General features: G+C 37.6%; 1 protein-coding gene across 4 annotated transcripts in view; it reads left to right on the top strand.

Moving 5' to 3' along the window:
• The window catches only part of arhgap46b (Rho GTPase activating protein 46b), a 92,938-nt gene extending 79,702 nt beyond the window's left edge, over positions 1-13,236 (top strand). For all 4 annotated transcript variants that reach the window (XM_039658335.2, XM_089124171.1, XM_089124170.1 and 1 more), the window contains 5 exons: positions 2,699-2,772; positions 6,108-6,307; positions 7,298-7,389; positions 8,875-9,044; positions 9,132-13,236. In XM_039658335.2, the coding sequence (XP_039514269.2) occupies positions 2,699-2,772; positions 6,108-6,307; positions 7,298-7,389; positions 8,875-9,044; positions 9,132-9,326 (731 nt within the window). In that variant the 3' untranslated portion in view covers positions 9,327-13,236. The remainder of the gene's footprint in view (positions 1-2,698; positions 2,773-6,107; positions 6,308-7,297; positions 7,390-8,874; positions 9,045-9,131) is intronic.

Here is a 13,236-nt window from a genome sequence, read left to right as displayed (position 1 = left end):
TGGTAGATCGGCGGAGGGTGGAGCATCAGACTAAAACCCAACATGACAGTTGAGGCCTGCAACTTCACTTTTTAAATGAAAATATCCTGGCTGGACTACTGTTGTCAGTGATATAAGTATTTGAAATGAACATGATTTCTAAATGTCTAGTGACATATCAGGGCCATTTTTTTGATTATTTGAAATAAATTTCTTACATACAGCTCCTTTAACATTAGCCTACAAGTTCGAATAAACCATCAAAATAAGGAATATATATATATATATATATATATATATTAGAGCTATCAAACGATTAATCGCGATTAATCGCATCCAGAATAAAAGTTTGTGTTTACATAATATGTGTGGGTGCACTGCACTGTGTATAATTATTTAAAATAAATAAATACACACACATGCTTGTATATATTTAAGAAATATTTTCATGTATATACTGTATATAGATTGAAATATTATTTATGTTATATACAAATATACATATTTTATATATAAATAATATTAGTTTCTTAAATATACATGCATGTGTGTGTATTTATATATATACAAAATAATTATACACGGTGCACCAACATATATTATGTAAACACAAACTTTTATTTTGGATGCGATTAATCGCGATTATTCGCGATTATTCGACAGCTCTAATAGATATATATATATATATATTAGAGCTGTTGAATAATCGCGATTATATATCTATAAAAAATATGAGGGAACAACAAAACACTAAGATTAAGGTATTTATCTGAGAAAATAATTTTGTAAAAATAGCTATGTTTTATTTTACTATGCAAAGGAAAATGCATTGAAAACAAAAAGTTCACAAGAAAAAGCCTACACTGACAAAAATTACACATTTTTAAGTCTTCTGAATGAGTACTGAATCTCCAGGGTAATAAGCAGCAGAAACAAGCGATAGAAGCACTGCTGATTACGCACATGTAAAATAATATGATCATCAGACATTAAACATCATATAAATCAAAACTGCCTAACATCACCGACTGAAATGTCGACCCAGGAAGAGGATAGGACTGAGAAACTTTGGCGGTGTTGATGGACTCGATCTACTCCATGCTTTGATCACCGTTCTAAATGTGATTCGGATGTCGTCTTTTACAAGAATGCAGGTTTTTGTTCAAAATGTTGCTTAAAAAAAACAATATGAAAGAATAAAAATTGTTGAAGGTGGAGAAGGGTCACAGAGAGGTGAGACAGATTCTTGACCTGCTTGTTTAACATGAGTTTACAGCTTCATACACACACACACGAGTCAAGAGCTGTAAATCTCACCGTCTTTGTGATTCACAGGTTGTGCATGATGGCAGACCCACCTGCTCCTGTCAAGTCTGATATCAGGAAACGTTGACTTTTACAACATTCTCACACGTTTTGTGAAGAAGCCTCTTTCCCCTTAAACCTCAAGATTTTAGTAAAAAGTGCTAAAAACCTTATTTTCTCCATGTTTGATGATGAGTTTGGACAAGACGCGTTCAGACCGTTTCTCCTGCACACATGCAAATATTATATCTTTCCTTGTTTCATTTGACAGCATAATCCATCAACTGTCCTATCACAGGGCATGTCAAATGTGTGAGTGTTAAACTTTGCATAGAGGTCATAGTTATTACGTTATTTCAGCTGATAACTTGAACATAGAATGCACGTTTTGTTTTCATATAACGAGCATTTTGTCTTTTTCCCATATACAACTGTTTCTCCCTTGTCTCCTCTGTGTGTTTCTGTGAGTAATGGCTGTGAAGAGCCCTGAAGCCTCTCTGCGTCTACCGTCAGCACAGGCAAACCTCAGTCACCTGTTCGCTGTAAATCTTTTTCAGACCCACATAACCTCCTAAGGTTGTTCAGCCAAAGAATGAGTCACGTTCCAAGGAGAAACAAGGGAGGGAACCGCGGTGTGAGAGTTTAATGAAACCGATAGCACCTAACTCTGTTGTGTAAATCATAAAGATCAGTACATATTAGCCAGCATCACTAGTAGCTGTATCGGTTTCACGTTAATATCAGTGTGAGTGATATTTCATCTGGCTTGGCGTGGATGGCAGATTCCATTAGTACATTAAAGGCCGGTTTCCTGTAACAGTTAAACTTCACGCCTCATGTACCTTGTAGCTGCGAGGAAACGTTCTTATCTCACTCAAAACGTTCACAGTCATGTTTAGCCAGAATGAGGGTTTCAGTTTTTAGCTGCTGGAAAACACTTATCTGCATATGAGTCACTGAAGCTGATCTTCACTGTTAGACTCCGTCAGGTTCTGGATCGACTAGCTGACACTTGCACGGCACTTATGCCTCATTCGTTGTCTCTGTCTCTCTTTGTCAAGTCACCTTTATCTATATAGCGCTTAATAGAATAGAGATTGTTTCAAAGCAGCATTACGGGGTTAAGCTGGAAAACGGTCCTAGTACCGAGCCTTGTGGTACTCTATATTGAACTTGTGATTAATATGATACCTCTTCATTTACTGCTACAAAAACCTATAATGGTCAGATAATTTGATGATTTCATGATTGAAAAGCCATATGAAAGCCTTTCTCGGCCTTTTGGAAAGAATTTTATGCTCAGGACTTTGATACAAGTCTTACAAGAGGATTCGTTCACAAGCCAAACTGCACAAAAACAACAACTTGCATTTGTCACTGGTCAGTAATATTGTATATTGATTTTCTTTGACAGGTCTTCCTATCAGCATTTACGCCAAGTACTGCTACCGTAAGCTGCAAAAGGTGGCCATTACTGGGGGCAAGAAGGTAAGAGGTTTTTTTTATTATTATTATTAGTTAGTTTTTTAATTAATGAATTATTTTATTGATATCAATAGATGTTGGATTTATTTGCTCATTTCCCTATTTTTAGATTTAAATGACCATAAATTTATACATTTTTCATTCAATACATTATAATGTTGTGATGCTTACATTCACTTTTATAATGATTGATTTTTAGTGTTTTGTTTTAACTTTATATTTAGACAAAATAGTATTGAATTTTAATATTAGCCATGCTATCGCTTATCGACCACATGATCAGTTAGGAGTAGTTTACTTTAAAAAAAAAAACTTTTGCTGATAATTTACTCACCCCCATGTCATCCAAGATGTCCATGTCTTTCTTTCTTCAGTCGAAAAGAAATTAAGGTTTTTGATGAAAACATTCCAGGATTTTTTTTCCATATAATGGACTTCATTGGGAACCAAACGGTTCAAGGTCCAAATGAGAGTTTCGGTGCAGCTTCAAAGGGCTTTAAACGACAGCAGGCGATGAATAAGGGTCTTATCAAGCGAAACGATCAGTCAATTTTTAAAAAAAATATCAAAGTTTAATTTTTATAAGCTCAAATGCTCGCCTTGCTCTGCTCTGTGATGCTCGTTCGTGACTCTCCTGTTCGAACTCGTTCATCAAAATGAACAAATCTTTTTCCGAGTCATTTCATTCATTTTGTTCGTTGAATGAACCAAATGACTCGAAAAAAGATTTGTTCATTTTGATGAACGAGTTCGAACAGGACACAGATCACAGAACAGAGCAAGGTGAGCATTTGAGCTTATAAAACTTAAACTTTGATATTTTTTTAAAAAAATGACTGATCGTTTCGCTAGATAAGACCCTTATTCATCGTCTGGAATCATTTAAAGCCCTCTGAAGCTCCACTGAAACTCTCATTTGGACCTTGAACCGTTTGGTTCCCATTGAAGTCCATTATATGGAGAAAATCCTGGAATGCTTTCATCAAAAACCTTAATTTCTTTTCGACTGAAGAAAGAAAGACATGGAGATCTTGGATGAAATGGGGGTGAGTAAATTATCAGCAAAAGTTTTTTTAAAAGTGAACTACTCCTTTAACATAACGGCCCAAATTGTAAATCTACCAAAAATTGCCATCCGCCCTGATCTGCATCCAACGTCAAACATAATTTCAATAGGCAGGCAATGGTTCTTAATCAGTTCTTGATTGCAGCTTTGACTCACTGACTTCTAATATGGTCACACCAGACACATGTGATGTCGAATGATAATTGCAAACAGTTTTTCCTGGGAGTTTTGTTTATTTGTAGATGCCAGCACTGCTGTTAGATCGAAACCATGAGTCTCCAAGTGGTCAAAAGAAGCAGTATATGGCACAGCCGTCTAAAATTGGTCACATCTGTGAGCAATCAAATCACCCGGCCTTAAGGAGCACACCATGAGAATTACTAATCCACTAACCCAAACTACGAAGAAAAGGTTACAACAACCCCCCCAGGCCCTGCTGTAAGCCTCGTCCACGCACACGTTTCACTGGTACTGGCACTAGCAGAAGTTGTTTCCTCCTTGGCCTATTTGTCCTTTCACCAGTCCCACCCTGTAATCAGCCGTCCCACCTCAGTCTCCAACGCTTTTACTGGGTGGGCTATTTTTAACACCGCTACACATTATCCCACTCGCCGCTGTTGTTCCATATTGTGTTACGGTTGAGATAGTGTCCGTCTGTCCCACATAGTCATGAGGGAAACACACAGTCTGATCCACAGATGCTTTGTGTCAGTGGCTGGTTGACATTCAAAACCTGATGCTGTTTTGTACTGGAATAATTCAGCCAGTAAGGAAGATTCAGTCATCATTAATCCCCATGCTGTTTCCCACACTTTCTTCCTTTTTTTTTTCATGCAGTGAAAGCTTATAGTGACCACAGACTGCCAAGTTCCAAAAATTACACAAAAGTACAGCAAAAGCACTATAAATTAGTTTATATTAAGGATGCACTGATATTGAAATTTTACCCATGTCCAATAACCAATAAATTACCTATATTAAAATGATGAGATGTCGTAAATAAATAAAAAAAATACAAAATATTTAAATCGTTTGATTTTATTTTTTTTTCAAATAAAAATGATATTAAAATTATTAAAAAAAAAAAAAAACATTTAATGCATTAAAAAAAAATGAGATGTACTAAAGATTACATTTAATGGTGTTATTAAATTATCACTGTTTTCAGAGATTAACTTTAAGTGAGAATTAGATGATGGATTTAAAAAATACAAAATATTTAAATCGCTTGATTTTTTTTTTTTCAAATAAAAATGATATTAAAAAGTCGTAAAAACATTTAATGCATAGAAAAATTGAGATGTAATAAAGATTATATTTAACGGTGTAATTAAATTATCGCTGTTTTCAGAGATTAGAATTAGATGATGTATTTCAAAAATACAAAATATTTAAATCATTTGATCATTTTTTTCAGAATAAAAATGATATTAAAATTATAAAAAAAACATTTAATGCATTAAAAAAATTGTGATGTACTAAAGATTACATTTTAATGGTGTAATTAAATTATTACTGTTTTCAGAGATTAACTTTAAGTGAGAATTAGATGATGGATTTAAAAAAAATACAAAATATTTAAATCGTTTGATTTTTTTTTTTTCAAATAAAAATGATATTAAAAAGTCGTAAAAAAACATTTAATGCATAAAAATGGAGATGTAATAAAGATTACATTTAACGGTGTAATTAAATTATCACTGTTTACAGAGATTAATTTGAAGTGAGAATTAGATGATGGATTTAAAAAAATACAAAATATTTAAATCATTTGATATTTTTTTTCAAATAAAAATGATATTAAAAAGTCATAAAAACATTTAATACATAAAAAAATTGAGATGTAATAAAGATTTTTACATTTTACATGTAATAAAGTGATAATTAAATTATCACTGTTTTCAGAGATTAACTTGAAGTGAGAATTAGATGATGTATTTAGATTTAAATGGAAAAAATGAGCATTAAGATTAAATATACAGTATTGGCTGATAATTAGAATATTGTTTTAAATCTCTAATATCTGTACTCCAGTTCAAAAGTTTGGGGTCAGTAAGTTTTTTTTAAGCAAGAAATTGTTATTTTTATTCAGCAAGGATGCAAACTGATCAAATGTGACAAGACTTTTACGTGGTTACAACAAAAAAAATCCCATTTCAAATAAATGCTGTTCTTTTGAACTATTTATTAATCAGAGAAGACTGATTTCAATTTAGTCAGATTGCAATATATTGTACCTGTGATTGAAGCGTGTGCCTTGTTCTGTCTGTAGGGTCTGAGGAAGCCCACTCTGGAGGAGCTCGACCACGGCCGGAACGCCATCGTGACCCCGTCTCTTTTCGGCAGCGCTCTGGAGGAGATCATGGAGAGGCAGAGCGAGCTGTTCCCCGACAGGAGACTGCCCTGGGTGCAGGTCCAGCTCTCCCAGTATGTGCTGGCCCTGAGTGGAGCCCAGACCGAGGGCATCTTTAGGTGAGACCAGGAAACGGGGCTTATCATGCTCTCAGGTGTCTCGTATATTGCAAAGTCCGTTCTTCTTGGTCTAATTACTAAACTACATGGCCATATCTCATTCCTTCAATATCCCTCTTCATCAGTGATGGAAGTCTATTCCTGATGTTTTTCTTTTCTTCCCCCTGTAGCCATTATGTGTTCCTTGTTCAATAGGGCTTTCTTCTTATGAATATGAGACCTCTACTGTGCACACTTCAATTGTCTTATTCCCTATCAAGTGCGAGGGTACTTCAGAGGAAAAGTGTGTGCACAGTACACACTCACTGTAATGGGGACATGCTTTCATTAAAGGAGTAGTTCACTTTTAAAAAAAACCTTTGCTGATAATTTACTCACCCCAATGTCATCCAAGATGTCCATGTCTTTCTTTCATCAGTCGAAAAAAAAAATTAAGGTTTTTGATGAAAACATTCCAGGATTTTTCTCCATATAATGGACTTCAATGGGAACCAAACGGTTCAAGGTCCAAATGAGAATTTCAGTGCAAACTGCAAACTGTTGAAAGGGCTTTAAACAAGTCCAGACGATGAATAAGGGTCTTATCAAGCGAAATGATCACTCATTTAAAAAACAACAACAAAAAACTAAGTTTAAGTTTTATAAGCTCAAATGGTCCCTTTGGCTGACATTGGGGTGAGTAAATTATCAGCAAAAGTTTTTTTTTAAAGTGACCTACTCCTTTAAATCCTGTATGTGACAGCACTGTTATAAAATCATAAGTGTCAAATTGGCTCCACCTTGTGGTCTAGTGTTACAAGTTACTCAAACAACCTGGTCCCTGATGGTTCACTTGATGCGTCTTTTATTGTGTGCGTGTCCATAAGGTCCTCAGGATTTGAGGCTGTTCCATTTGTCATATATATGATTTAGAAGGTCACATGGCAGAATTTAGGGTAATATTAAGATGAATAAGTGTATCAATCAGCTGTTGTGGTCTTCATCTTGTAGAGTTCCTGGGGATATTGATGAGGTGAACGCTCTCAAGCTGCAGGTGGAGCAGTGGAGAATTCCCGAAAGCCTCTCAGATCCCAATGTCCCAGGTGAGAACATATGGAAACGTTCACATGTGTGTGTCAATAACTCAGCATTTACTTGGAGAAAGTGAGTCTGTCCAACTCGTTCTCATCCTAGGGCACTTTTGAAATTTCTTCTAAATCCAACGCGCATGGCACCCTTTAGCTTTGTTCGGTTATGGGTAGGTTTAGGTCTGGGGTAGTGTTAGGGTTAGACCACTAGGAGGCGCCTTCTGGCCCATATATATCTGTGTCTCATATTGATGCTAAAGGGTGCAATCAATGTGCGTTGGATGTAGACGAAATGTCAAAAGCGTCAGTATATGAAGCCTTGGGATGAGAATGGGGCTGGTCTGTCAGACCTTTATAATGATATATTGAATTAATTAGCCATGATTCATTTGGTGATTCCATTGGGTCAAAACAAAACAAAATACCCTGTTAGAGAGAGAATAGACACAATATTCAATGTGTTTATTTTGGTTAGTTTTCGATTTTCAGTTTCTGTCAGACTGTTGTCACTGGGAAATTCAGCCTACAAAAAGTATGTCTTTCGGCACACTTTTAGTCGATAATACACTATCGGCTGTTTAGTCCTTAGTAGAGCCCAACCGATAAAGGATTTTGAAGGCTGATACTGATACAAATATTTGTTGGTTTTAAAATCCGATATTCCGATATATCGGCCGATATTTTTTTTTTAAACATTTTTTCGAGAAACGCGCAAAAAAATACTAGCAGATTTCACTAACATTAGTTATTTAATGTAGTTATTTATGAGTTTTAACTGAAATAATATGATAATGCATTTTAAAAAGAAACTTGTTTCTTTTATTGTCACAACAGAACATCAAAATATATTAAAGTTCTGATAAATAAAATAATAATTAGTCCCTACATTGCTATACATGTGTGGCGCGTTACCAACAGGGACCAGCAGTGTTGCCAACAGGGACGGTGTAGAGTGCCCTCTGGTGGACAAACTATACAACTCCAACACTCATGACATGGTTGAAGTGTTTCGTCCGTTTTTAATTTCTTTTTGAAATAGTCATTTATCGGCCATTATAACTGCCGATACCGATAGATTGGAAAATGCCTAATATCGGCCGATAATATCGGCCGTCCGATAAATTGGTCTGGCTCTAGTCCTTAGTATCTACTGTAAATGCTAATGTTCTGCTAAAAGTTGTCTAAATACATTTTTTGTAGATAAAAAAAATTGAGTTATCTCGAAAAACAAACCAAAAATATTAAACAAATTTTTGTCCAATGAAACAAGTGTTGGGAGTAATGGGCAGGACGAACTAGCAATTAGCAAATTATGTTTCTGTAACAGTTAGGAAATCAAATCGTTCCTCATTTCATTGTGTTTTAAAGGCAGGCCAACATGTCCAGTAACCCGCTTGTTAACTGAATGGTCTATCCACTATAAAATTGCGCATGTGTTTTAATGTGAGTGTGAATATGTCTGAAGGCAGCACATAGATGTTAAATCTCTCCCTCTGCCAGCGTCTCTGCTGAAGTTGTGGTACAGGGAGCTGGAGGAGCCGGTGATTCCTCAGAGCTTCTATAAGCAGTGCATCAGTCACTATGAAGACCCCGATGCAGCCATCCGTGTGGTTCAGTCCCTCCCAGAGCTCAACAGACTCGTGCTCTGCTACTTCATCAACTTCTTACAGGTACCGTCCTGCTACATGAGCACACCCCCGTCCTGTTCTGCACAATAACAGTAGATGTTTCAACGCCACGTCTTTCTCTCGTCGCAGGTCTTCGCTCAGCCGGTGAATGTGAGTAGGACTAAGATGGATGTGAATAACCTGGCGATGGTCATGGCTCCAAACTGCCTGCGCTGCCAGTCTGACGATCCTCGAATCATCTTTGAAAACACGCGGAAAGAGATGTCCTTCCTCCGCATACTCATCGTCCACTTGGACACCAGCTTCATCAAGGGCTTAATCTGACACTCACTATTGTGGCATTGCTCAGAATTGAGTGGATCATCCGGGAGATATCAGGACGTCCTTCTGCTAAGAGATCGCTCTCATCTTCAAACGTCACAATCACAAAAATCACAGCTTTGGTTCAATGTGAATCATCCGACTCTTCTTGAAGCCAGACTCACTTTAAACTGAATTTGATGCCACGTCACAAAGTTCACAAACAGGGTTGTGTTGTCACACGTTGAAACTAAACAAATGCATGATCATCGTCTTCTCGGGTTTGATATTTCTTCTATATTGATTAGCGGAGGAATGCATCCTTTGGACAATCTTAATCGTAATAACACACAAGCAATATGATCTGCAGTGTATTTTCTTAATTTAATATGGTATGAGTGTTCTGATTATTTAATATCATACAATTGTAAGCTCAAGTATGAGCGCAGGGAGAATTGCTGGCTTCGGTTTTGTGTTTAAGGCTAAGCGCTAGCAAGAAGAGGTCAATTAATATTGCCGAGCTGAGGACCACAAAGACAGCTCTTAAATACTTTGCAACTCTTGAGGTCTGGTGCCTTAAATGGAGAATGTTCACTGATGGATAAGATGCACAAGTGCCCATGGACAAAAACACACCCTTCATCCTTCAGCGTTATCAGAGGCTCCAAATCAATGGGTTTCTCAGTAGTTTTCCCAGTTGTGAAAATAGAAAAATATATATATCCAGATGTGGGTTGGCTACATCAGTGATGATTAAGGAAAACTAAACCATAGCAAACTCAACCAGGAACCAGATCTAATGCAGGTCTGGCAACTCTCACAAAATAACTGCTGCTCATTGGTTTCACTTGATCCAGCCGCTCCAAAATCATCGGATGGCCAGAAATATTGAGTTCAGAATTGGATTGCCCAGGTTGAATAAATGGTTTTCTAAGAGGTTTAGGTCAGGATCATACTCTCGGGAAGCATGGTCAACACCAGTCATGTCCTTCACGCAGTTCTTAAAGCTGAAGTGCCACTAACATCACCAAATGCAGTTAGAAAAATACGTATAACTGTATTATCAGTCACTTTTCCCATAAACACTTCTCAGAATCAGAAAGAGCTTCATTTACACATACAAGGAACCTATCTGCCATTGGTCAAACTAACAGATAGATAGTAGTCATAATGTTTACACTTTTCAGGAGAATCCATCTACAAATGGCTGAGGAGCGCCATATTTCATTTTTGGACAGGAATGAAAACAAGGTTGTGAGGCATGGAAGTAAAGTTAAATAGACAAAATCTTACATACACTACTACCTTTACAGTAAGGTATACTGTAAGTCTTTAAATTCAACATGGCGCCTACCCTTGACTAAGGTCTCTGCTCTCATTCTCCCTACATTAGTCCACTTAAAGGAGTGAATGGAAAAATTTAGCAAAGTACTGAACAAAGTACTACAGATTCCATCTTCTGGTGAAACGCGAGAAATCATTTGGTGCGACACTCGTGTCTATGGTTTCAGGCTATGTTTACACGGAAACGATTCTGAAGAGAAAACGCAAAAGTGGCGTCGCGTTATCACTTTTTATTCTGCGTTTAGACGAGCGTTTTTGGTAAGAAATCCGCGTGCATATGGTGATGCAAAAGAGTGTGAAATTCAATGTAGTATGCACTCCAGACAGCTAGGTGGCAACGTGAAGCACTGCCACACAACAACACCAAGTCCGCGCGCCTGTGTACAACCTTCACTGTCACGCAGACTTTTGTGTTTTTACCGTTTACCGTTTACACGGGAACGCGGTGGTGGAGCGTTTTTAAGGCCACGTTTACACAAAGCCGGCTATTTAGCGAAACGAATATTTTCCCCCTCTCCGTTTTCAAAAATGACATCGTTCACACACCCGCATAAATACACCGTCGAGCGCCATCATAACTATGCCAAACCTATTGGCGGCAGTGTAGGGAGAAGGATAAAGCCATGCATGCCAATCAGAATCCTCAGAATCGACAACAGAGAACCTAAAACGCCGTTTCTCCCAGTTCACACGACAACACATAATCGGCGTTTTCAGAAATCTCCACTTTGGCCGGAGTTTTTCGAAATAATCGTTTTCTGTGATTAAAAACGGTGTTTTCGTGTAAACGAGAGGCCAATCCGCAGGGAAATATCTGCGTTTTCTCTCCGTGTAAACAGGGCCTCAGACACCACTGCAAATGCTGTCCCCTCAAATATGTACACTACAAGGATAAAGAGGGCGATTCCGGACACAGCCAGATGCCACCTTTATGTACGCAGCCTTCACCTTATGCTATTAAACTGAGATACTCAGAATCTCCTCAAACTTTCTGCCATAACTTTTGTTTACCTGACAGAGAAAACTGACCATAGAAGAAGACAGTTAATGCACATTTTGGCTATAGCCTGTAGTGCCCCTTGTGGCAACGCTGAGAATGCAACGAGTATTTGTGTGAAATAAAAATCAAGCTTGCTTAGATAGCAGCATTTATGTACGTTTTAGGCCTTGGCGTCATCTCTGGTAAAGCCTAGTTCACACACTACATGATTTTAAAACGTCGGGCTGAACTGTGCGGTTCACACTACATGCCTTTCTCTCAGTGAAATCAGGAGTGTTCAAGTTGTTGAGCTGTTCACTCCACGCGACACAACGTGATTGATCCGCAACAGGAGGTAACGCACTACACCAGTTGACAACAACTCACCCAATGATTCTATCTTGTCTAAAAACCACGTTTTGTCACGAAAAATTGCGCGATAACTGTAAATGACGCAAAACAAGAAAACTGACCTCAACCCATGCCTTGCTCTGATTGGCTGTAGCTCATGACATCACTGAGGTTGAATCATGTGAGTTTTGGATATCTAGCATGCTAGATATTTTTCTGCGCTCAGCGACGCGTCTGTGAGACGTCTGCGAGCGACTTTGATGCGTTGTTGGCTCTTTCATACTTAAAGATTGGCGAGTGTTCATCGCCCACTAATCCCCCCGCGATTTGCATGCGATAACACCCTGATCTGTCGGCGAGCTCAACTATTTTCAAATCGGGCTTAAAATCATGTAGTGTGAACTAGGTTTAACATCTAAACGTGCAAATTGCAGTCCGTTCTTGATCGTTTACTTAAAATTGGAGTTCCATGATTCATCTCCGATTTACGAAAAACAATCACATTTGTTATTGATATAATGTGGAATCTGCCATCAACTTTGCCTGTGCTTATATAGACCCTTCATCTGATGAATAGTTTTATAAAGCTGAATAGTGAAAGTAAGTGATCCCCTGACTTGTTGCACTTCCCCCTCAGTTCATGTCCCGTGGGTCTGGGAGAACCCGGAAACTCATCCTGCACTCTACTCGCTCCTTAAAGCTACACTGTGTAACTCTTTTAGTTTATTCTTAGATAAAAACACTTAGTTCTTTCAAAAATATATGTGCTCATTAATGTATATTTACTTCGTTCAAGTGATAAAGTATTCTCGTGAGTGAATAATATGCCATTGAAAATACATACGGGTAAGGGGTTCTAATGTCGGTCTCCATGTTGCCCCTCCATCTTGAAAGTACATTAACCAAAGAGGGACATACCCGTTAATTCAAGCTTCGCCTTTCGCGTTTACGTTTGAGTTAACACTCATGGACGAGGTCGAACTGGAAGCCATGCTAATCTTGGACTACATTGGCCACCGTAGGAATTAAAACGAAATCGAAATATTCACTGGATGGTCATATACCTTTTCACCACTAGATGGGGGTAAAAATCACACAGTGTAGCTTTAAGGATTTGTGTCTTCTTTTGTTCTATCTGTGTGAGGGTGTGTGTAAGAGACAGCAGTGAATAATGACATGGATGATGTGTGTTTAAATTTGCGTAGTTTCATAAAGAACTCCGAAATAAAATTTGTAAATTTGTATAATTGTACAAAAATG

Source organism: Pimephales promelas, chromosome 20 (genome assembly GCF_988280905.1).
Source record: "Pimephales promelas chromosome 20, fPimPro1.hap1.1, whole genome shotgun sequence".
In the NCBI taxonomy this organism is placed as follows: Eukaryota; Metazoa; Chordata; class Actinopteri; order Cypriniformes; family Leuciscidae; genus Pimephales; species Pimephales promelas.
The sequence above is the reverse complement of the archived record's forward strand: the minus strand, read 5'-3'. Positions and strand labels throughout refer to the sequence as shown.